Raw genomic sequence first — 25158 nt, 5'->3', positions numbered from 1 at the left:
TCAGCGAGGAACCCTGAGCTGTGCCATCCGACACCTCCTGTCTACAGAGGTCTCCCGTCTGAGGCCACCTGGGGATGAATACCACCCCATCAAGCCCTAGATTGCTACAGATGTTGTTTGCTAAGCATGCGTCTTCTCTTCCCAGCTAGACTGTCCTCTCGTATCTGCGACATCTGTAGCCAACGGCAGCCTGGCACAGTGCTAGGTCTGTTTAAGGAGTTGATAAGGACGGTCATCATCATCATCAAACACAGAACATACTTTGGGGAGTTAGGGTGTGTGTGTGGGGGGACTATTATTTATTCCTGGACAACAGGTATAAACTAGGTCTGCCCTAATTCGAGTCATACTTGACACTGATAACCTCTGACTAGGTGACCAAAAAGGACAGGCTTTTGGAGACTAAGTAGCGCAGCTGAAACAAGAGCCAGAAGGAGCAGTTGTGTCCACCAGGTCACAGTCATCAGGGCAGACCCTGTTCTCCTGCAGGAATCTCCTGCCCACAGGCACGGGAGACGCGGGCTTATAGATGGCCCTGCCCGTCTCGAGGTTACTGAAATGTGTGGGTTTGGTTTTCCTCGGAAAGCCTTTTTGACTTGGTGCTTTTAGAACAAAGCACGCCTTTGGCTCTTAATGATTTCATTTTTAATTCGGTCCAAGTCATCCATACGGCTGGAACCGCAAGAGCAATTACACTATTATCCGGTGCCCTGGTGGACCCATGGGTGATTCTCTCCCTTACTTAAGTCCTTCCTTCCACGGGCAATGGACGGACAAGAGCATTCCCAGAAGAACGATCCAGCTCATCTTTCCTCCCCTCAGCTGCCTTCAGTACTTCTGTCTTGACCACTGAACCCACTTGCCTAGGTAACAGCACGTTCCACAAATCCCGGGACAGACCGTAAGCACCAGACACTCCCTGCACATGGTACACACAGATAATTCAGACTCAGGGAGCCTCATTCTGTTTCCTTAGCCCTCTCTCCTCACAGGCGAGTCTGCCCAGGCCTCGGCCTCCAGCTCACTGCTTCTTCAGCCTTCAAGGGCGGGGGGGGGGGGGGGGAGACACAACAGGACAACAGGAAGTAACATTACATGTCCCGCCCTACACTACGATGCCCTTGTGTGAGCTGGCAAAGCAGTGGAAGGAACACTTCCTGTGTCCCAGTGGCCCGAGCAGCCCGGGCTAGAATATTCAATCAAGGCCATCGATGTAAAGAGCCGTCCCTGCAAGCACATCGTAGAGGCTGACGAGATGAGCATGGTTATTATCAAGGCGCGATTAGGCTCTTGATGCACGCAATCCCCCCGGAGCAGGCCCCGGCTACAGGCCTCGAGAGGAGGAAAATTATCATCCGTGATTGCACAATTAGTGATGCAAGTGGAATGCGAGCTCACTTGGGTGATATTTTGGACGGAACTCGAATTGGAACATGAAAGGGCTGGCCAACGTAACTAAATCCATTTGGAAGTGATAGCATCATAGCAGATCGGCTGCCACTCCGACCCAATCTAGCTCAGCTGCACGGAATAAAAACTACGTACCTAAACAGTGAAAACTAAATTGATCCTTGCAGGTTTACAAAAGGAACAAATTATAGGCAGGATGAAATCAAGCCATGGACCGACTATTGAATGTATTATGGTTTTGTTGGGGAAGCCAATGGAACATAGGGGCAAGGAAGAATTCAACTGGATATAAAGTTAAGAGTTGGTCAGGGTGGCAGGGGTGGAGGGGGGGGAAGAAACTAGAAAAACTGCTTGGGATCAGAGCCAGTATCTTGGGGGGTAGACGGGAAAAAAGGAAGGAACACACACCCTCATTTGCTTCTAACACGGTTAGCTGATCTGTTTGAAATTAGATCCACTTTCAACTGTTTTAACTTAATTATTAAGCCATTTCTTAACCTCATGAATGCAGTTTTCATGTGCTTTCAAATCTGGCCCTGAACTAATAGACCCTTTCACTTCAGTGGTTTTGGAAATGAGTGTTAGATGGAGAGGAAAGCATTTTAACGGCGCTTTTCTAAGGGTCAAAGCTCTGAAAATAACGTTTTAGTTTGTACATAAAACTCAGAGTACCTGAGTCTCCTTCTGGTCCTTTGTCGGGTACGGAGGCGAACCGTGCCACCCTTGAAGATGACGGCTTCCTTCCCAAGGCCAGTGGGCTGCGTGGGGGCCTAGCAATCTGACCACTCAAGTGAATCTGTTATTAGGATCAAAGTCCCAGTGGATGAGAAACAGGTGGCAGCTGGCCCCGGGGCAGTGAGACACCGAGGGCTCGAGTCTGCAGTTCTCCGTTCTCAAATATTATCCTTGAAAGGGGGCCATCAAGAACAAGAGGAGGGAACATCTGTTAGCAAGCACCACCAAAATTATAAGCCTGCAACTGAGTCCCTTGCTGTTAAATGTGTCATTCTTATTATGTGGGAACCTCCTCAAAGGGGGTCTGGTTTCTCCTGCCATTTTGGGGAAAGTCAGTGGCTGATGTTACAATTTTAGAAAGAAGAAGACACTGTACAGTTTTCTACCCCCAGAGTCAAAGAATGCCTTAGCACTTCTCACAATGACTGCAGTCACCAACACGTACTGGCTGCTCAGCTATTTCCAAGTCTAAGTACTGTTACTAAACCACTTCTCTTCTTTCCATTTCTTCCCTTTATGGTTTTTGGGTTAGACCCAACTGTGCTCATGTCTTACTCCTGCTTCTGTGCTCAGGGATCAACCCCTGGTCAGGCTAAGGGAACCATATGTGGTGCTGGGGGTCTAACTCAGGTTGGATGAGTGCAAGGCAAGCACCCAACCTGTTGGGCTATTGCTCCAGTCCCTATTTCTCCACTTTTCAAAGGAAAACAGCGAGGGAAAGAGGGGTGGAGTAACTTGCCCACAGTGATATTTCTTATAAATAAATGGCAAACTGAGGATTTACACCCAAACATCAGAGACCAGGAAGGATCCAGGTGCCTAAAAGTTAGAGTTCAGTCAATGGTGAAAACCAATAGTAGCAAAGAACTTGAAGGAAATGAAAGTAAACACCCAGGAAACTGAGATCTAAGTTAATCCTCTGTAAGTCACTCATGTCCGTTTTTCATGAATGAAGACACTGTGATGCAAGGTCACAGGAATGAAACTTTTTACAAAGTCCCCCTCGAACTGCTTTCTCTAAAGGGATTCTCATTATTAGGGATAAATTCAATATGAGAAAGCTCTGGAACACAGACACAGAACACAGACACACACATGACACACAGACACGCACTATTAGGAGAGAATCCTCTTTTTTTTTTTACAGTTACAAAGTTTCCATGTTTGAGTTTTAGTCATACAATGATCGAACACTGATCCCTCCACTAGTGTACATTTTCCACCACCAAAGTCCCCAGCATCTCTATCCTCCCTCCCACCCCTCCCCTGCCTCTATGGCAGACAATTTCCCCCAGACTCTCTCTCCACTTATTTGCATTATGGTTTGCAATACAGACACTGAGAGGCCATCACGCCTGGTCCTTTACCTACTTTCAGCACACATCTCCCGTCCTGAGCGATCCCTCCATCCATCACTGACTTAGTGATCCCTTCTCCATCCCAGCTGCCTTCTCCCCCAGCTCATGAGACAGGCTTCCAACTAGGGAGCAATCTTCCTGGCCCTTGTGTCTACCGCCCTTGTGTGTTAGTCTCACATTATGATACTTTATAGAGAACCCTCTTCTGTCTGAATGTGACGTCGCTCACTGTGGGGGTCATTCCGAGCAATGCCCATGGCCTTCAAGTTATGGAACCATTTGAACTAAACCTCCATGCAACCACTTAGATTTTTAAGCTGTGGGCATTTTTATCCATCAGATTGCCAAGAAAACCCCACCTTTGACAAATATCAAACCTTTCATAAACAGCCGGAAAATTAAGGGGCTTGCCTTGTGCAAAGCTGACCTCCAGGGCAATCCCAGGCACTGCGTACCCGGACACATAAGCAAGCCCTCATCATAAGCCGCATGTGGCCCAAAGGCCCACAAGCAGTTGTTTTAAAATAAACGTCTTGACAATTAATTATCAGCAAAGGTTTGATTTGTATACCTAGTTTTTATGCCGATCCAGTGCGGGGTTGTATAAAAATTTCTGAGGCAGGAAAAAAAAAGGCTTGCATGTGAGAAAAGTTTATGAAAATAGCTCTGACTTCTTAAACACTCATCTCAGAAATAGCTGGATTCAAAGGACAAACTAGGCGAGAGAAAGAGCAAGGAGCAAGAGCACTGGGGCCAAAGAGGGAACAGGAAATAAAGCAGGGGGGAGGGGAGAGAGGACAGGAAGTAAGACACTTGTTCTACACGTGGCTGACACCAGTCCCAATCCCTGGCACTATAAATGTCTCCCAGGGATCACTTCTGAGCAGAGCGAGAAGTAGCCCTGAGCATGTTGGGTTAGAGCCCCAAATCAAACAAACTAAAAGCATCAGGAGTGCAGTGAGTTCGCTTCCACCAATCAAGCTGCAATAGTGGTCTCTGGCTTTGCTTGGGACCAACCCAGAGTCCCCCTGGGCACCAGAAGGAGAGATAGTGACCCCTGAGCACAGAGGCAGGAGCAGCTTCTGAGCACTGCTGGGTGTGACCCCAAACAAAAGCAACAGTGGCCAGTGACTGCCATTTACCTAGGAAGGTGAGAAAAATAAAGTCTCTGTGTGTGTTTATGCTGTTCAAGGAAATCACTGGGCGAATCCGTTGAAATCCTGAACAAATTCCTTACAAAGACGAGAGAAAAAATGGTGTGTGGGAGAGACATCAGTGGAAGGCAGATTTCTTCTCTGCAGAACGTAGTTTTGTAGATTTAATTTCATCACAATGGAGACGTTACTGGTGCCTGCTGGAGCAAATCGATGAGCAACGGGGAAAATATTTTGCAGGACTCTGAAGTAAAACATTAAAAACTCTAACCCCCCCCCACCATGAAACAAATGCACTTAATTGTATTTATGCGACGACATGAACTGATGCTTTCTATTTGCCTGTGTATCCCTAGTTGGATATACCCTAAGAACAAAACCAAACCAAACCCGAAAGTGACCAATCATCAGTCACCACCACAACTTACATTTTATTCAGTGATCGAACATCACCGCTGGTTGATACTAGATAATTCTGTGAGTTTTACAGGGCAGAGTAAGTGAGCAAATATGTTATATTATTGGGAAGTGGGAGTTTCAGTGTGAAACAAAGACGATACAGGTGGAAGATACAGCGTTTCTGGATCAGGAGGTAGCTCAAAGGGGCGGGCATGTGCTTTGCATGTGGGAGCTCGGGGTTCAACCCCTGGCACTGCATGGTCCTCAGAGCACTTCCAGAAGTGACACCTTGGAGAAATTTGGTAGGAGTTGTCTTGAACTAGGCTGGGTGTGACCCAATTTTTCCCTCAGCTCCACCCCAAAATTGATATAAATTTCTGGATGAATAAATACCTGGATAAAAGCACAAGTATAAAATGGGAGGAAAAAATAAAAGAACATGGTCTCAAATGCAACCATTTGAGTTCGAATTAAGTAAACTGCAAGGAATTAAAAACACATCAAAGACCTAAAACTCCTGTTTAAATAAACAGTTTAAAAATAAAATACAACACAACCCAAACTCAGTAGCTCCTTTTTAAGGATGCTAGGATAGCAACTCATTTTGAAAACTGGTGTTTTCGGGGGGAGGGGGGAACTGGGGACACGGGTGGTAGGAAATGTACACTGGTGGAGGGATGGGTATTGGAATACTGTATGACTAGAAAGAACCCAGTCACGAACAACCTCGTAACTGTGTCTCTCACTGTGATTCAATGAAAAAAAAATTTTAAAAGAAAACTGGTGTTTATCTACTTTCTTATATGGACTGTTCCTCGGGATAAATAAAAAATTGGTGAGAGAAAGTATTTCTGCCAAGAAGTACTTTATGCTAATCCTCCAGGGAGGAAAAACGGAATTAGAATGCCCAGGTTTTTGCAAGCCCTGATGACTCACTGAACCTCGGTACCATCCCAACCACACAGACCAAAGGACCAAGCACAGCTTACGGAAATATACGGCCTCATCACGGCACCCTTGTGCCAACTCCAACCTGCATCTCTCGGCTAAAGCTTCAGAATCTAACTGCCGATTTACAAAACAAACGAGGACCAGAGCAACCTCTGAAGTTAGAGCAGAGGATGCAATTAGCAAATGCCAGGTTGTGGGAAATACCACAGGACAAACCGCAGGGTTTTCTTGATGAATAAGGTGGAAAGGGAACAGAGAAAAGGGAAGGTGAAAAGGGGAGAAACAAGACTGAAAGGGACTCAGAGGACATCCTGACTTCTTTGCACCCTGATCCAAAGTGTGCTCTCAAAGCTGTAGCACATGAACTCTGAGTTGATCCTGATAGACTAAAATCAAGGTGAATTATTTTTAGTCTCGGGGTGATGTTTCCAAGGGGATTATTCTGTTGTGGCCGGAGATAGAGGACCGTGGGTAGGATGCCTGTCTTGTACGCAGCCAGCCCCAGTTGGGTCCCTGGCATCCCCTACGGTTCCTTGAGCCTGTCAGGAGTGATTCCGGAGTACGGAGCCAAGAGGAAGCGCTGTCCATAGCTGGATGAGGGCCCCAAACCCAAACCAACAGATCAACCAACCACGCAAAAGATTTCTCTTCCTTTACATTTTCAGATTTCTCAGTGAAAGAAAATGAAAACAATTCCCTGTGTCTGCCACAGAGGCAGGGGGTGGGAAGGGGTGGGAGTGGCGGGAGGGATACTGGGAGCACTGGTGGTGGAGAATGGGCACTGGTGGAGGGATGGGTACTTGATCATTGTTTGACTGAAACGTAACCATGAAACTTTGTAAGTCTGTAACTGTATCTCATGATGATTCATTAAATTTTTTTAAAAAATAAATTTTTTGGGGGGCTGGAGTGATAGCTCAGTGGGTAGGGCGTTTGCCTTGCACGAGGCCGACCCGGGTTCGAGTCCCAGCATCCCATATGGTCTCCTGAGCTCAGCCAGGGGTAATTCCTGAGTGCAGAGCCAGGAGTGACCCCTGTGCATCGCCGGGTGTGACCCAAAAGCAAAAAAAAATTAATAAAGATTAAAAAAATAAAGTTTTTGTGTTGCAAAAAAGAGAAAAATTAAAAATTAAATTAAAAAAGAAAAATTAAATTGTTGGACGTTGGGGTGAATAAGCAGATGGATGACATAAGCTGATAGGGCTTGGGAGATCAGATGCTCGGATTCTGGAACATTCTACTATTGTCTCTGCTTGTCATTGTCTGTTTTGTCTTGGGGTCACACCTGGTGGTGGGGGGCTGGGGACTGATTTTCTCTACTTTTTTATGTGCTTGTAATTTGTTTTTCTTTTGGGTCACACCCAGAGATACTCCAGAGTTACTCCTGGTTCTGCGCTCTTAATTTACTCCTGGAGGTGCTTGGGGGATCCTATGGGATGCTGGGGATCGAACCCGGGCTGGCGGCGTGCGAGGCCAATGCCCTTCCCGCTGTGCTAGCACTCCGGCCCCCAGTACTGGGAAATTCTGAAAGAGGAGATTTCCATTAATGCAGTTCAAGCAAAACTGAATTCCATCCCCACTGATGGCTCTTATGGTTTTTCTTAGAAAACTGTCATTGCTTTGATACCTGCTCCTGCTTCCCTGGGGATCTTTCTTAAATGAATGCGAAAGCACAGCAATTTCCCAAGGAAAATTTTTTTTTTTTTTTTTTGGCATTCTGGGCCACACTCAGCAATGCTCAGGGGTTACTCCTGGCTTTGCACTCAGGAATTACTCTTGGCGGTGCTTGGGGGACCATATAGGATGCCGGGGATCGAACCCGGGTTGGCCAGGTGGAAGGCAAATGCCCTACCCACTGTGCTCTGGCTCCGGCCCCTCCCAAGGAAACTTTAACTGTATAAGAAGACCATCGCAGGGCTGGAGGAATTAGGCAGGGGTTAAGGCATGTGGCCTTGCACGTGGGCAGCCCCAGCCCAATCTGCAACACCACAAATGGTTCGCTGAGCAAGGCGCGATCCCTGAGCACAGAGCCAGGAGTAAGTCCTGAGCACAACCAGGTCCAGAAGGAAATAAAATAATACAATAATCACCCCACAAATTAAGGTTTCATGAGCAAATGTAGGCTTCACACGAGGATGTGGTAGAAATATGCTCTTAATATCTTTAAACTGCTTCTCTTAAGCTTTTGTTTCTGTGGTCTCTCTCTCTCTCTCTCTCTCTCTCTCTCTCTCACACACACACACACACACACACGTTCACATCTTTCGTTAATCTCATCATTTTCATAACCACTCTGACGAGTTACTGAAACACCGGTGAGAGATCCTGGACCCCACCTGAGGGTGAACAACGTTTCCTACTTTCTGATGTTGGTACCGTGGGTGTCTGGCACTACAGTGTTAAAATATTCACACTGCTTCCACCAATCCGAAACACTGCTCCCCATCCGAGAATTATTTCTTTTGAAAAATAGTCCTTTTATGATCACCTGCATCGGAACAGAGAGTTTGACTATTTTTTTTTTTTTTTTTTGGCCTTTTGGGTCACACCCAGCATTGCACAGGAGTTATCCTGCCTCATGCACTGAGGAATCACTCCTGGCAGTGCTCAGGGGACCCTATGGGATGCTTGGAATCGAACCTGGCTCAGCTACGTGCAAGGCAAACGCCCTCCCCGCTGTGCTATCGCACCAGCCCCAGGGAGAGCTCGGCTTTTAAAAAACAAATGACTGGGCCCTAGTCTCAGAGTTTCTGATTCAGGTCTGAGTGAGAGCCTGAGAATGTGTCACTCTCAGTAAGCTTCGCCATAACATGGATGCTGAGGGTTTGGGATACGGCCTGAGAAAACGTCATGACCCAGAGAAAAATGCGTCATCTCGCCTTCCTTTGATTTCTATTTACCCTTTAAACTCTATGACGCCTTCCATTGGATAATTATTATGTGACCTTTGCCTGATGTTAATTACCCCTAAATAATACTCATTCAGAAATATTCCTTATAAACGAGAAATGGCATTATGGCCTCCATCCTTCCTAAAAATAATCAGACTATTTTGTTTTCTTATTTCTATTCTCTCCTTTTCCTTCCTTCAAGTGAACAATAAGAACAATAAAAGTGAATAGTAAAATCGTAAACTTGTTGCTATAGGCTGTTTCCATTAGAACATAACCTCTGAGGGGACTACTGAAGTATCGTTTACCTTCTCCATTGTGGTACACCCATTATGGGGTGAAAAATCACAAAGGCCGAGTACCTAATCATTTTCGGAGAACTAAGAGTCCTATTGCAGGGGGCCGGAGTGATAGCACAGCGGGTAGGGCATTTGCCTTGCACGCAGCCAACCTGGGTTTGATCCCCGACATCCCATATGGTCCCCCGAGCACCGCCAGGAATAATTCCTGAGTGCAGAGCCAGGAGTAACCCCAGAGCATTGCTGGGTGTGACCCAAAAAGCAAAAAAAAAAAAAAGTCCTGTTGCAGGGGGAGCATTCACCAACACACACACACACACACACACACACACACACACACACACACACTCACTCTCTTTTGTGTCCTTTTAGAAAAGAATGCAATCATTCAGGAGCTGATGTAAAGGTCAAGTCATCCCTTACTCATCGCTAGCAATGATGATGTCTCACTACCATGCACCGCCGTTGGCTGTGAAATCCTTTTCACCCTGGTCACTGAAAACCACCCTTGCCCAACACACTGCAGAGGAAAAGAAATGCCATCTTCCTTCCAGGTGCCCGGAAATACTAGCTGGTCCGGCCAGATCTCTGGCAAAATCCTTTCAACGCCACTTCCATCGCTCTTCTCTGACGGTCCCTGCAGTGTCCGAGGCTGATCTCTGTTTGGCAACAACAGCCCATGCGAGTGGCTCTGCTTATCAGGCGGGGACTTCTGTCCTGGTGGAGCAGGATGACACATTTGGCAGGGCTGGACAGCGGCGAGACGGTGTCCTTCCGTTATCGGTCAGCTGACCCCGCAGAGCGCTTTGTCCCATGCACTCGTCACACCCCCGAGAGGTGCTCTGCTCGGGAGAGGGCGTCCCTCGCCACAGCAGGCGAGAACGCAGATAACAGCTCCCTCGTGGTCGCGTTCCCAGAGTTTAATTAAAATGCCCTTGCAACTTCCGTCGAGGGACAAGATCCTATCTTTATTAAAGCACCTTGGAATCCTGTGGCTGGATCCGTATCACTTACCTTATTTCCCATTCCTCCCCCCCACCCCCCACACATATGTTGTCACTTGCTATATTTTATTTTTCGAATGCTTACCAATTGTGTTGGAGAAAGGACATCAAATGATGCTTAGAAATGTGATACACATTTTCATTTCACACTCCATCAGCTTTTACAACTGTAGCTCAATGAAATGTAAGAGAGAGCTTGGCAAACAGCCATATTTACCAAGGTATAAAATAGGGGTCAGGTTACTTTTTTTATAGAGAGGGGGGGAAAATGTTTAATTTTCACTCCACCCCACGGCGGCAGATATTCCGCTAACACCCAGGAGAAAGGCCCCGTAACCACGCAGATTGGCATGGCTTAGTGCCCGCTCAACTGCAGGATTTTACTATTTATAAATAGCTTCAGAAAGCAAGGGGAGATTCCTTTCCCCGGCCCCTTCCTCGCAGGATCGATGGATGCAGAGAAACAGACGGGTCAGATCATCTTCAGGTGGCTCTTCCACCTGAAACGCGGCTTCTGCCCTCTGCATAAACAGCTAATTCCTTTCCCAGGCTGAGACGCAAAAGCGCATCAGTGAAAAAACAGAAACAAAAAAAAATGAACAAACACCACCCCTGCCCACACCCCAACACCCACATATTTTGAATTCAAAATTTCAGCCTGTCAGGAGGGATTCACACTTTAGGCCTGCTGAAAAGGAGGGGTGAGGGAGACGGGTCCCCCAGAACAGAATTCACCTTAGTCCACCAGTCACAGCGGGAAGGAAGCGGCCTTCACTCACCTCGGGTAAGCCGGAGACCTCACCTCTGGCTAACGGTTTGCTGATGGATGGCGTGTACACCTTGGCGTCGGATACCGGCTGTCCTTTCATAAAATGTTTTCCTGATTCATAAATGTCCACTTCCACCATTTTCCCCATGAATGAAGGGTTCTTGGGTACCAAAACCTGTAGCGAAAAGGTCAGAGAGCTTAGATTTTTTTTCCCCAATAATTTCTATTTCATGGCAGAGCCTGGCAAGATACCCACGACGTATTCGATAAGCCAAGCACAGGAACAAGTCTCACAATGGGACGTTACTGGTGCCCGCTCGAGCAAACCGATGAACAACAGGAAGACAGTGCTACAGGTAGTACTAGTTTCTATTTCTAAAAACCAATTGCAAAGAGAACCCCAAGGGCTCTGTTCTCTATGTCCCCATATTAGGGAGCCTCATGGTGGTCACAGGGAAAAGGAGTCCACATGCGATCCACGGATGGGCCAGGCCCGACGCAGTACCAAAGCCCACACGCCTCTGCGTTTCCTTGCCTTTGCCCCAGTGCTGCTTTTCTGCCCGGCGGTCCAAGTCGAAGTGGGCGCTCTCTCCCAGGGAGCTGGGTGCCCCCCCACCCCGCCCCCAGGAGAGCTGGTGGGCGGGCACCTGCCCCTTCCTTGCAGACACCAGCTGTTCTAAGGCAGGCTGGGAAATTCCCCAGCTCCCTGACACTCAGCGACGGGCTGTCCCCTGCACGGAAGGAAGCGAAGACAAAGGTGATAAAAGCCTCAGTCTTTCCAGGCTTTCCCAGCGAGCTGTCGGGGGCACGGTTTGCGCAGACACTTCAAACAATTCCCGGTGTGTTTACGGATAAGTGTGGCGTGTGTGGATGTGTGTGTGTGTGTGTGTATGTGCGCGCGCGCGCGTGAGGGTGCGCGCGCGTCTGCGCATGTGTGCACCCGACTGTGTTTTGGGGGAAGATGAAGCGTATTGTAAAAATGAACTTTTCGGTGTCCCAGAGACTGGTTAAGTGTTAAGTGACGCTGTTCATTGGCGCTGCGTTCATTTCTTCTGCCGGGTGGCAGGAAGCAGGCGTTATTTCGATCCAACTCCAGGCAGAATGGCTGCTCTCAGGGCACTCTGGCTACTTTGCAGGAAACTGGGAGTCTCTTTCTACTAGAGATGTGATGAAAGGACTCGTTTAGCTGGAGCAACTGTCTCCATCCCCCCATCTTCAGGACTTGGAGGGCGTCTGTACGCATCATGTCTTCTCTTAAACCTCTACTCCGGAGCTGTGGCGACTCGTCTTTCCGTTAGGGTTCGGAAATAAATAACCTAATCCTAATCCGGCAAAACCTGGGCTATCTGGGTACAATCTTCTTTTTCTGGAATTCATCTCCTGTGAAGTAATTCCTACGAAATCTTTGTCATGTACAGTGAAAAAGACAAAATAAAATAAAATAAAATACAGTGAAATTAAAGGCAGAGGGCAGCCAAGAGGTACGCCGCCAGCTTTAGTCTTGGTTTGATTTCTTAGCACCTCTGAGGATTCGACTGCATCAAAGCAGAGGAAAGGGATCAGCTGGGCACACACATGGCCGGGCGGCTGAGTAAGAGAACACCCATGTCTGGGCTGTGCTAAGAGCTCACCATTGGTTTTGATAAAAACAAGAAACTCTCCAGAGGAAATGATCCCTGGGAGATTTGGTGCTGGGCGGGGCGTGGGGGGTGTAACGAATCCATCTCCTTCATCTGCTGCCTTGATCTGAACCAAGGGCTCAAGGCTGGTTTTTGGAGTTTTTTTCCCCCTACGGTTTTAATCACTGGAAAAACCCTGACTGCTGTAAATGGGAGGAAACAGCTAATGAGGCCTGCAGCAGCCTCCTTTAAAAGAGGGGGGAAAAGTTCCCTGCTGAGGTGAAAACCCAGATGGCCAGGGAGAGCAGAGGGAGGGAGAGCACAATACAGCCGGCTGGCCGGGGTGGGAAAACGGCTCTTGGGAGTCAAGGAAAGTGCCAGAGAAGGGGGTGGGAGGCAGCTCGGACAGGGGCCATTGGGGGCGAATCCTTCTCCCCTGCACTCTGAGGAAGGTGGGTCTTGTCTGAGCCGCAGAACAGCGCCCCACTGCAGGTTTCCTGAGCACCCACAGAGCAACAATGCGAGGGGCCTCCTTGGCTCCTGCACCCCCAGCCCGATTTCTAATGGGCAGGCCAGCTGGCTTCCTGCCCTTTGTCCCCTGTGGCCTATGACGTCTCACTTGAGGAGAAAGAAACGTGTCAGCAAACCACTGGATGCAGAAGGACTTCTAAGACCAAGGGAGGGAAGTCCCCTCCCCCGGCAGAGTCCTGGGGCCAGGGGGGTGGGCTGGGGGACAGCAGAGCCATTTCCTCTCTGCCCAGCGCCAAGGCCCCTGGAGGCACTGAGTCCCTTCCGGCTACTGAATTACTCTTAGTGTAGCCAAGGAGGGGGGGCGGTAGGTGGGCCGTTGGTCTGGAGAAGGCCCGAGAGTGGAGAACCCTCTGGGTCCCTCCGTGAGAAAAGTCTCGGGGGCAAAAGCCTCACGTGGATCTCCAGCTGTTCATGCAAGCTGAGTCCAATGCACTCATTTTTTCCCCCTCCAGGCTCTAGCATTTTAATTGAGGTAGGTGATTGTTTAGAACTACAGCAACAAACAAAACCGAAACAGAGTAAAACAAAAACATTACAAAATAAACAAACAAACCTGAAAACCCAAACAATTTGCCCTTCCCAACTCCCAAGCAAAGAGAGAGACAGAAAGAGAGACAAAGAGAGAGAAACAGGGAGACAGAGAGAGAGATAGAGAGACAGAGAGGGGAAGGGAGAGAGAGACAGAGACAGAGACCGAGACTGAGACAGAGTCTAATGGGTTGGTAAGATGCTTGCCTTGCTCCCTGGTTCCAACCCTGGACCATATATGGTCGCCGGAGCCCTGCCAGGAGTGAGTCCTGAGCGGAGGGTCAGAAGTAAGCCTTGAGATCCCCAAACCCAAACCCAAACCCAACTACACACTGGTCTTCTTGGGGAAGACCCCAGGCATCTGGTTGGCTTGAGTTTAAACAGCCCAGCAGTAAGACCACCGGCCCCACCCCGCCCGCCCCCTTTAAGGCCCCTTTGTTGAAATCCATTTCCTTCCAGAATACTTTCTGGTCTGGTTGAGATTCAGCAACAGGAACTGTCTCTTACCTGTTCGTAGAACCGATTATGTGCAACGTAAAATTTGGAATCAAAAGATTCTTCTGTTACTAATACTTGCTGTCTTTCGCCGATCTGTGGAGAGAGGGTGGGGGGGGAGGGAGAGAGAGAAGTTCTGAGAATCCCAGATGAATCTCTGCCCAAAGTTCAATCTTTTCAAGAAGACATTATTGACCATCTAATAACAGGAAACTAGCATGGGTGTGGAAGCCTCTTTTCCTGCGTAAGGATGAGACAAAGCTAGATCTTATAGCTCTCCCACCACAAAAGATAATTAAAGCTTCAAGGACGGACGAAAATCTTCTGAATATCACTTTGTTTGAATATCACAAAGTTGCAAAACAAGCCAGAACAAGCTGCTTCTGAAACAAATTCATGAAAATATTTTGGCAATATAAGAGAGCTGTAATAAACATTAATTTGAGTTATAAGAGATGGATCACTAAAGAAAATGCCTCAAAAACTAGTCATTAAGTCTTGCATCTCAATATTCACATGTTGCAGGATTCTGAAGTGACTAAAGTCACAGCAAGTTCCCTATTACACGCATATATTAGGGGGATCACTGGCCTCTTCTTTGTCATAGATGTGACCCCAGGTTCACTTTTTAAAATAACTTCTTATTTTAAAAAATATTTAAAAATATATTTTTAAAGAAATTTATAAAAATATTTTTTAGTTTGTTTTTTAAGATAAACGTGGCAAGAATATGAGATTTTCTGCTCCCCTACTGGATCATTTATGAATTAAGCATACAGTTGTAAAACCAAAGTTCAATCATTTGCAACAATGGCAAAATGTGACTATCGTTAAAAAGAAAACAATCTTCCCATAAAAATATCTATTTCTTCCTTTCTTTTTTGAAAATAAGGTGGTGAAGTAGCCAAGTGCCAGGCATACATGATTCTGCCCCACATGAGTTTTGCCACGGGACCTTGATAAACACAGTCTCCGAGTTAAAGCCCTTGGCAAGAAGATTTTTAAAAGCAATGCCTCTTCTCTGTGTAGGGACTTGTCACCGTATTCAGACAGTTTGCATTGAGAAAGTGTAAACACAGCTGCACTAAATAGACCACCTAACAATAAAAAATGAAAAAAAAATCAAATCCCCTTTCCATCATACAATGCCAATACCTAAATACACCATAATCTCTCATCAAGCTTACTATCTCATTCAAAATGCAGACCCCTGCGATGATTCTTATCAAAGGCTTATCTCACTCCCTGAGATCCGGTGAAAGTTCCTGCACCATTACCCTCTTGAAAAAAGAAAGAAAGAAAATCAAGTAGCAAAACCAAAAAGTTTTCCCAACTTGTGCTTTAAGTTTGAACGGTCCTGTTCATTCAAAACAGATGGATGAATATTGGGTGTTGCTGAAGTGTATTCTTCCGCAAGGAGACTCAATGTTTGCACACATTTCACAGTGTGAGTTGCTTCTAACTTAGGCTAAGTATCTGTCAATGGTTCTTAAGGAAATCTGCAATTAGGCTTCATCTAACAAATTTTCGGGAAATTTCACAACAATGTGAAATTGTACAGCCACTGAGAGCTTTGTAGCATTTCCTTCACATGAGAATGGATGTGGATAACTGGTGTCATCGGTTTTATTTAATTATTTTTGGTGTGGGGGGGGTCTGGGGGAAATGTTAATTCTGATCTCAATATAACTACCTGGCAGTAATATACATGCGTGAAGATGCAAGGAAGTGCTGTGTTTCTACACAGTGGAGAGCCGCACTCACCACCAGCCACCAGAAAACTAACTCCAGGTGATGAATAAACATGATTTACGGGAGGGGTACAGGAGTGCTGCTGTTTAGTCCATGTCTAGTCATCTAGAGTGGAGAAGATGTGTCCATCTGTTGCTTCAGCTATGCCTCTGGTCTCACCGGTCAGGGTCTTATCCCATCAAGGGCATTGGGAGAAAAATAAGCTAAGAGAGGAGTTGGGTTCAAAGTGATTGCAACCTGCCCCTCCACCAACCCCAAATATAATAGAGGAATAAAAAAAAATGCTTTCTTCCATTTCCTCTATTTGGGGGGTGGGAGGAGAGAGTTGGGTCATACCAGCTGGTGCTTCAGGGGTACTCCTAGCTCTGTGCTCAAGGGTCACTCCTGCTGGTACTTGGGTGGATGATGCAGTACCAAGGGGCTGAACCAGAGTCAGCAGCAAACAGGCACCCGAGCCCTTGGACCCTCTCTTGAGCATCTCCAGTTCTTTCTACGAATGAAGTTGCATTGAAACAAATGACAAATACAACCTTTAAGAGAGCCAATGATTTTAAGTGACCATAGAAGCACCAGTAGCACTATAGCACTGTCGTCCCATTGTCCATTGATTTGGTCAAGCGGGCACCACTAACGTCTCCATTGTGAGCTTGTTGTTACTGTTTTTGGCATATCGAATCGCCACGGGTAGCTTGCTAGGCTCTGCCGTGCGGGCGGGATCATCTCGGGCTCTCCGAGAGGGATGGAGGAATCAAACCTTGGTAGCCTCCTGCATGGCAAACATCCTACCCGCTGTGCTATCACTCCAGTCCAGAAGCACCAATAAAATTAGGAAAAAAAGAAATGCAGATAAAATTCCAAAAGAGACAACTTTTGTCTAGATGACCAGGAACTTATTAGGGTTTTCATGTATTGATGTAAGCATCAAACCTCCTTTTTAAATTAAGAGTCACTTCCCCCTAGAGAGTCTCTTGCCTGCACGCCTGGCTGTCTTCCCCAGGGCCCCTCGGAGGAGATGGGCTCCAACTTCCCTCTCTGCTCCAAGCAGAGCTCCCGGCGGCCGAAGACCACCAGAACCTAGCCACAGCCATGCTCCAGGCCCCTCTCCACAGGGACAGGCCTCACGCATGAAGATACCGGCAGAGGAACCCAGGTGTGTGTAATCCCCATCAACGGCCAACATCCAGAGACTTAAAAGCAAGCTCACCAGAAGCGCACAGCCACTTTGCAGCCTTGCAATATCTTATAACCTACTTCTCCCTCTGGGAGAAACTAGCAAGCTACCGAGAGTTTCCTGCCCACATGGGTCAGCCTTGCAAGCTTCCCATGGTGTATTCATATGCTAAAGCCAGTAACCAGCTGGATCTCATTCCCCTGACCCTGAAAGAGCCTCCAAGGCAGCATCCTTGGGAAGGCTGAGTGGAGAGAGGCTTCTATTTTTTTTTTTTTTTTGCTTTTTGGGTCACACCCAGCGATGCTCAGGGGTTACTCCTGGCTTTGCACTCAGGAATTACTCCTGGCGGTGCTTGGGGGACCATATGGGATGCCAGGGATCGAACCTGGGTCGGCCGCGTGCAAGGCAAACGCCCTACCCGCTGTGCTATCGCTCCGGCCCCAAGAGAGAGGCTTCTAAAATCTCAGGGATAGGACGAATGGAGAGGTTACTGAGCCCGCTTGAGAAATTGACAATCAACGGGATTTCGTGATTCGTGATTTGTGATTCCCCCTACATATTCCAGTTATTTTCTTCATGCTCCCATACGATACCCAGTGTGGATCAAAGACCTACGTAAAACAAGACTTAGGACAATCGTACTGATTTTGTTGCCTAAGACTGCCTCAGCCAATCAAGCAGGGAAGGCCCCATTTCCTTGGCAAAAGCGGGGCATCTGGAGAAAAGGGACACACCACAGAAATCCTCAGGCACTAGGATAACGAGGCCCTGCAACCTGGAACGGCTAGTAGGATCCGGCAGAGGACATGCCATCTGAAGGTCTGGGAGAGCATTACAGAGAAGAGTGGATGTACACTTGTGCCTCAACTGCTTGTTTGGTAACATCTGTGCCTGATACAGATGTTCTGATCTTCTGCCGACAAAGAGATAAGCCCTCGGCCTTTCCGGCCCAGAGAGAACCTCGCCTGATGACCGGGACAACCAACAGCCCAACAGCAATGCATGGCACCTCCCCAGCCTTGCAATAAACCTAGCCTTTCCCAGAGAGAAAACCAGAAAGGCTGTAATTACAGAACACACCTACTCCTCAAAGCGCGAAGAGGTTGGGGAGAAGGGTTCTCACCGTCACTCCAGTTGGCAGCACACCGAAGCGATTCTGCAGGCCAGACTGCTGTCTAAGCTGTGCTGCAAAGCTTAAGAAAGGGACAGAGGGTGGCCTCGTGATAGAACATTCTAGAACAGGAAGAAGTGGGAAACTGGAAGGAGTGAGGAGGGGGAGGGATTATCGAGAACAGAAAGGCAGGGTCTGGGGGGCCTTTGCCTTGCACTCGGCCGACCCAGGTTCAATTCCCAGCATCCCATATGGCCCCCCGAGCACGGCCAGGAGTAATTCCTGGGTGCATGAACCAGGAGTAGCCCCTGTGTATCGCCAGTGTGACCCCAAAAGCCCCCCTCCCCCCCCAAAAAAAATCAAATGCCAAGACCTTGGACGGGCCAGTAGGATGGCCAACAGGAGGAGCCACAGCCGGCCTGGGAGTGACTGGGGGACGATGCAGGGCTGGGGATCAAACCCAGCCTCCTGCGTGCAAGGCACATGGCTCAACTGTTGCAGTATATGATTGACAATTGGCTGCATATTTAATTTTGATAACATTTAACAGTTGAAGAACAGGGTAAAACATCCCTCCCCTAACACACACACACACGCACACACATACGCATGCACATACACGCACACATGCATGCACCCACACATAAACATACATGCACACGCATCCACACACACACGTGCACACACACAAATACACTACAGCATGAGGAAGAGAACCTCAGTTTCCATGAGCGAAGTCTGACAGTAGTCAGGACTTTCATCAACAGTTTCGTTTTGAGTTGGGGTGGGGGTGGGGGTGAGAAGGAACACAGCGATGCTCCCGGGTTCCTGCTGCCTCTGACAGCACTTCTGGGGGCAGGGGATCACACTGGGGTCAGCCAGGTGCAGGGCAAGTGCCTTAATCCTGTTCTGTCTCTCTCTCTCCCTCTCTCCCCCCTACCTCTCCCTTCCCCCCCCCCCGTTTCTTTCTCTCTCTTTCAGCCCCATTATTTATTTTTTGTTTTATTTATTGTTTGTGGGCCACACCCAGAGATGCTCAGGGGTCACTCCTGGCTCTGCACTCAGGGGTCACGCCCGGTGATGCACAGGCGAGCCACAGGGTCGCCGGAATCAACCCTGGGCTGGGCTTGTGTAAAGGAAGTGTCAGGCCTGCTGTGCCCATGCTCCAGCCTCAAGTTTTAACTTTTTTTAAATGGAACACTTTATTTAGAGAAATACAGTGTGTGTGTGTGTGTGTGCGCGCGCATATGTCGGGGGGGAGGGGAAGCATGTCTGTGTTATGTGTCCAAAGAGAACACGAGCTTCTCCAGGGGAAGAGAGTGAGTGCATGTCTCAGTCAACAGGTGGGCAATCTCCAGGACAGAGATCTCACTTTTTACCTTTTGCTTTTGGTCTCGGCGTCAGGGCGAGACGCAGCAGGGCCGGGGCCCAACCCAGCTGGGCTGCACCAAAGCACGCGTCCTGCTCGCCGGGCGGCTGCTCCGGCGGCCCCGCGGCCCTGGCCTGCTGCTGTGCTTCCCTTGCTGGGGCTTCAACACTGGTCAGGAAGCTGGACTTTGGCCTCGGCCCCGACACCCACCCCTACAGGCGCACGCACTCAGAGACTCGCTCCTGCCCGCAGAGCAGTGCTCCCTCAACGCACAAGCAACATTTAGCTCCTTCTCACCTTACTTGAGAGTGACGTTTCACAGAACGTGAACTATGAAAACGGGTTGGTCAAACCATCCCTCTGTGTCCCAGATGGACTCACTGAAGGGACTGAAAGTACAGATGTCCACTGGAACCCTCACCCGCCACCCCCCTGGGTAAAGTGCAGACCCCCCACCCCCGCCACCCCGTGTAATCTGACAGTTAAGCAGTGTGGTGCAATTTCCTACACATGGCATGAGAAAAGACATGAGGAACATTTATATATGTTCTGTACTCCCGAGCACAGAGCCAGGAATACCCCTGAGCACTGCCGAGTGTGTCTTGCCCCTCCCCACAAAAGAAGACACAACATCCCCGGGGAGACAAGCTGAGAGCCCTGAGTTGCTGGGCAAGCTCTGATTTCCCAGACAGGAACCTAAGCTGTGCCAGCTTCCCCCTCGGTGGGGACGGGAAGGGAGGCTGGCACCATCCCCACTAGTGATGCTCGTTCCAGAAAGTGCGCAGATCACGGACCGGATTCTGCATGTAGTGCCTGACTCTGAATAGGGCCAAGCGGGGTGGGAAAAAAACCCACAAAAAAAGCCCTGTTTGCTAAACTCGATATGGGGCGGGAGGTTTTGGTAGGTTCCATCCTCGTCGCTCTCAAGTTACTTGTGTCACATCTATGCTAAAAGTGTCCCAAGTGCTTCAAAGTGTGAGAAATATTAGCCCGGGCTGGAGTGATACCACAGTGGGTAGGGTGTTTGCCTTGCACGACGCCTACCCAGGTTCGATTCCTCTGCCCCTCTCGGAGAGCCCGGCAAGCTACCGAGAGTATCCCGCCTGCACGGCAGAGCCTGGCAAGCGACCCGTTTCGATATGCCAAAAACAGTAATGACAAGTCTCACAAATGAAGACGTTACTGGTGCCCGCTCGAGCGAATCGATGAGTAGTGGGATGACAATGACAGTGGCAGTGGCAATCCTATGGCCAGGTACCATACCGAAAAAAGCAAGCGGTGGTTTCCGGCAGAATGGGACTGAACAAATGCTCATTCAAGGACGTGCGTCCCCACTGTGTGTCCCTAAACCAACAGGAGCTACTGACCTTGAGGAGTTAAAGAGAGACCTTGGAAGAGTCTGAAACAAGCCGACAGTATTCGCCAGTGAGCAGAGGCACTCGGGTACTGGAGTTTCTGCCCTGCACGCGGGAAGATGTGCTACTTGCGGATAAGCACTTGTTGGATAAGAAGCAGCAAAGGTTATTTATTTGTTGGCTTCTGGCCATGCTCAGGGGTTACTCCTGGCTCTGCATTCAGGCATCAGTCTTGGTGGTGCTCCAGAGACCAGGTGGGACGCTGGGGATCGAACCCAGGTCACCCGTTGTGCGAGGCGAAAGCCCTACCCTTATTACTATGGCTCTGGCCCCCAATGGTGTTATTTTTATTTGCTTTGGGGATGTGGAGCCCCACCCAGCAATGCTCTGTGCTTCCGCCAGGCTCTGTACTCAGGCCTCACTCCTGGCGGTGCCCAGGAGAGAGCATGGCTTGTCGCTGATCGAGCCTGGGTCAGCCTCGTGCAAGGCAAGTGCCCTGCCCGCTGCATGGTCTCTTCAAACTGTTCCTTTTAAAGTCATCTGCAACTTAGCTTGATGTTGGCTTTTGTCACTACTAGTTTTTGCTTGTTTGTTTTAGTTTAGTTTAGTTTTTTTTTTTCTCTTCTCTTTCTATAAAGATTAAACCTGATCTGGGACTTTGGAAAATAATTCCAGATCAATGTCTTCTGGGATGGGTTAGCTTAGAAAGATTTTAATATGTCACTCTAATATCCACAAACAGTATGTAGAAGAGAAACTGTGTAAAAAATATATTTATTTCCAGAAGTTATTAAAGAAGGCAAAAAAAAGCCCCCTATTTTTGCTTCCTCTGAAAAATTTTGAGCAATCTCTTTTTCCTCCATTATCTCTAACTGCTTCTGAAGAAACAGATATAAAAATCCACATATCCAGAGCTTTGATAATTATTTACATCATATTCCTAACAAGTCTGAATTTTCTCTCTGCTTATCCTACAAAATATTTAGACATGTCACTTCTTTAGCTTAGGTTTCTGTATTTTTTAAAATTTTATTTAATTTGGAGGGGGGGGTTGTAGATAATAAAATGCAATTTTTCTACCTGCCTGGTTTCTGAATGCCTGACTTTGGGAAATGTCAAATGTCTTTCTTTAGCTCCAGTAAAAATTACTTTCCTTCCCAGCCCCGGCATCCACACAAGCTGCCCAGAACATGTTAAGTACAAGGCTATGACCTTAAACTCTGAAATAATATTTCTAGTGTCTGTGTAAAAGCCTGCCCTCACATACACCTTTCGACTAATTACTGCAGTGTAATGCTGCCAGTGAACCACTGTAATTACACTGGGAGAGAAGCACGGTCTTGTTCTTTCCCGGCTAATGAAAATGATAACCTTTCCATTTTGATTCATCATTCACAGTAGGCAGAGCGGCGAGGCTGGTCGCCCGGGCCTACAGTCATTCTCCCGACTGTGTCATGCACACTTCTGTTTCTGGCCTGGCAGAAGCGGGGATGAAAGAACTAGGCATCCTTAGGATAAAGACAATCAACAGGAAGAATAGCCATACTGTTAAAATTTAATACCGGCCTTTCCCGGACTGGAGCAATAGCACAGCGGGTAGGGCATTTGCCTTGCATGCGGCCAGCCCTGGTTTGACTACTCCCTCCCTTTCGGAGAACCCGGTAAGCTACCAAGAGTATCCCGCCTGCATGGCAGAGCCTGGCAAGCTACCCATAGGCATATTTGATATGCCAAAACCAGTAACAACAAGACCCACAAATGGAGACATTACTGGTGACGCTGGAGCAAATCGATGAACAGGATGACAGTGTTACAGTGCTACCGGCCTTTTCCACAATGCCACTCTTTCACTGAAATAGGGCCACTGCACACAAGACCTGGTGTCCAAAAATGATGCTGGTAAGAATAACTGAGCAAGGGGCCTCGAAGTCCGTCGTCTTGAAAATGCGACCATCAATTTGTTGGTTTGCTTAATGATTCCTGGAGGCAGATGTGGAACCATTACAGGCTCAATGGGACCACAGCTGCATCTAACTCTTAAACAATGATACAAGATACAAGTGATCAGAGGTTAGTTTGTTTTTTTTTTAACCAACCAACCAACCAACCAACCAACCAACCAACCAACCACCACCACCACCACCACCAAACCAACCACTGTACTCCCTGTGTATGGAAAAAAAAAACTCTTCAACTAATTAGCGGGATTTCATATTCAAACAGGAGGAAAAGTGTTCCTTGGAGGCATTACATCCTTCCCTAGAACATTCCATCTACACATATCCATTAAGTGCTAGAGTATCTTAGTGACCCTCAGATTCTTTCTTGCTCTTCGACATGACCTCAGCCTGAAAGAGAATGGAAGAGCGGCCTGGCTTTTGCTAAGTCCTTCCTTCCAGAGCCGGGACAGGACACGGGGCAGACCCAAGGTGGCTCTGTTCAATCCAATCAGAATAAGGGATTTCTGACAAGGTCCCCCCCACTCCCCCCCCCCCGACTTTTCTCTTTGATCATTGATTGGTTTTCATCTAGCCAAGTGCCCGCCCCTGGTTAAGAAAAGCAGCCCAAGGGAGTTTCTTCCCTGCTGGAGGCACATTCTCTCTTTCTCTTTCTTTCTCTCTTTCTCTCTTTCTTTCTTTCTTTCTTTCTTTCTTTCTTTCTTTCTCTCTTTCTCTCTTTCTCTCTTTCTCTCTTTCTCTCTTTCTCTCTTTCTCTCTTTCTTTCTTTCTTTCTTTCTTTCTTTCCTTTTTTTTGGGTTACATGTGGCGATGCACTGGGGTTACTACTAGCTCTGGACTCAGGAATTACTCCCGGCGATGCTCAGGGGACTATATGGGATGCTGGGAATCGAACCCAGGTCGGCTGCGTGCAAGGCAAACGCCCTACCTCCTGTGCTATGGCTCCAGCCCCGACATTCTCTTTCTTAATAACAAAGCTGTTCCCAGCAGCTGGGAGAGTCAGTACAGTAATGGTCCTTTAATGATCTCCTTAAAAAAAAAATGCTGACAGCAAAGAGTGACTTGGCCAAGACCAACCCACGTCTCTCCCCTACGGAGAGCCCGGAGGGCTGGCTCATTCTCAGGCTCAAGAAAAGTCGAGACTTATTTGATGTCTTTGAATACCTTTAACATTAGTTTTAGGGATTCAAAGACCTTCGAAGAGACTAATGTTAGGACCCACTGAGCCAGAGAACTAGCCATGTCAGGCTCTGAGTGACTTAGGCCTCTCCAGGAACAAGAAAAGCAGAAAAACCAGATGCTTTTGCCAAAGGTGACATCCCCGGAATAAGACTAGGTCTCCGGAACGTAACTGTCAGGGAGGTGGGCTGGATGTCTCGGGCCAAAACAACAACAACAACATAGATGTGTACTCTAGGTGATAGAAAATTGCTGAGTGATGCTGAGTCGCCAAAATGAAAGTATAAGAACTTGCTGAACCTAGCGCTCGGGGTCATTGTGGAAGCCCGCTGTGTCCGGCGGACACTGGGACCCCAGCTAGCTGGAGCAGTAAACCTCGCTATGGGATTGGCATCATCGGCTCTGCTCTCTGTCCTTGAGGGGTGGTCGACTTCGAACTCTGACAATAACCAGCCACGCTGTGCGGGGAAATTTCTTTCCAATTCTACTGAGAAATAACTTCGGCGGATCCTGGCATCAAGTTGAACACTACCATGGTTTGACTTATGTGTGTTGTGAAGTGGTGACCTGACTCAGAGGCTCACCCGACATCCACGTTCTATACAAATACAAGGAACCCAACCCAACCCAACCCAACCCAAACAACCAGAAAGCAGAAGGCAGGGGAAAAAAATTCAACTAGTGATAAGAAGTCTCAGGATTTCCTCCTCTTCCCTGTGTCCTGCATACCAGAGCAGGGCAGTGATGCTACCCAGTGTGTCTCTAGTACGCATTACCTTGTAACTGCAAGTTCCGTACTTTTTTCTTTTGGTTTTTGGACTATACTTGTCAGTGCCCAGGGCTTCTTCCTGGACCAGTGCTCAGGGGACACTCCAGGGGGCAGGGGAACATATACAGGGCTGGGGATCAGCACCACGTGTGCCGAGTACAAAGCAAGCAGCTAACTCGCAGTACTGTCTCTCCTGCCCTACAGAGCCTTTGGGAAGCACGTGAGGAGCACAGAGTGTAAGGTCTGCTCTCCTCAGCACCCTAAGCTAGCGACCTGACCTTAGAGACCTTGACCATGGACGTGACCACCTTTCCCCTCGGGAGTGAGCAAGCTCTAAGCACCCCACAGTGA

At 48.1% G+C, this 25158-nt stretch overlaps 1 protein-coding gene across 2 annotated transcripts in view; it reads right to left on the bottom strand.

Annotated features, from left to right (window-relative positions):
* CDKAL1 (CDK5 regulatory subunit associated protein 1 like 1) overlaps positions 1 to 25158 on the bottom strand; it is a 658282-nt gene that overhangs the window by 15764 nt on the left and 617360 nt on the right. For both annotated transcript variants that reach the window (XM_055128799.1, XM_055128800.1), the window contains exons 14-15: positions 14156 to 14239; positions 10981 to 11145 (exon numbers count right to left, since the gene is read on the bottom strand). In XM_055128799.1, the coding sequence (XP_054984774.1) occupies positions 10981 to 11145; positions 14156 to 14239 (249 nt within the window). The remainder of the gene's footprint in view (positions 1 to 10980; positions 11146 to 14155; positions 14240 to 25158) is intronic.

Source organism: Sorex araneus, chromosome 2 (genome assembly GCF_027595985.1).
Source record: "Sorex araneus isolate mSorAra2 chromosome 2, mSorAra2.pri, whole genome shotgun sequence".
Lineage (NCBI taxonomy): Eukaryota > Metazoa > Chordata > Mammalia > Eulipotyphla > Soricidae > Sorex > Sorex araneus.
This window is presented reverse-complemented; position numbering and strand designations above follow the sequence as displayed.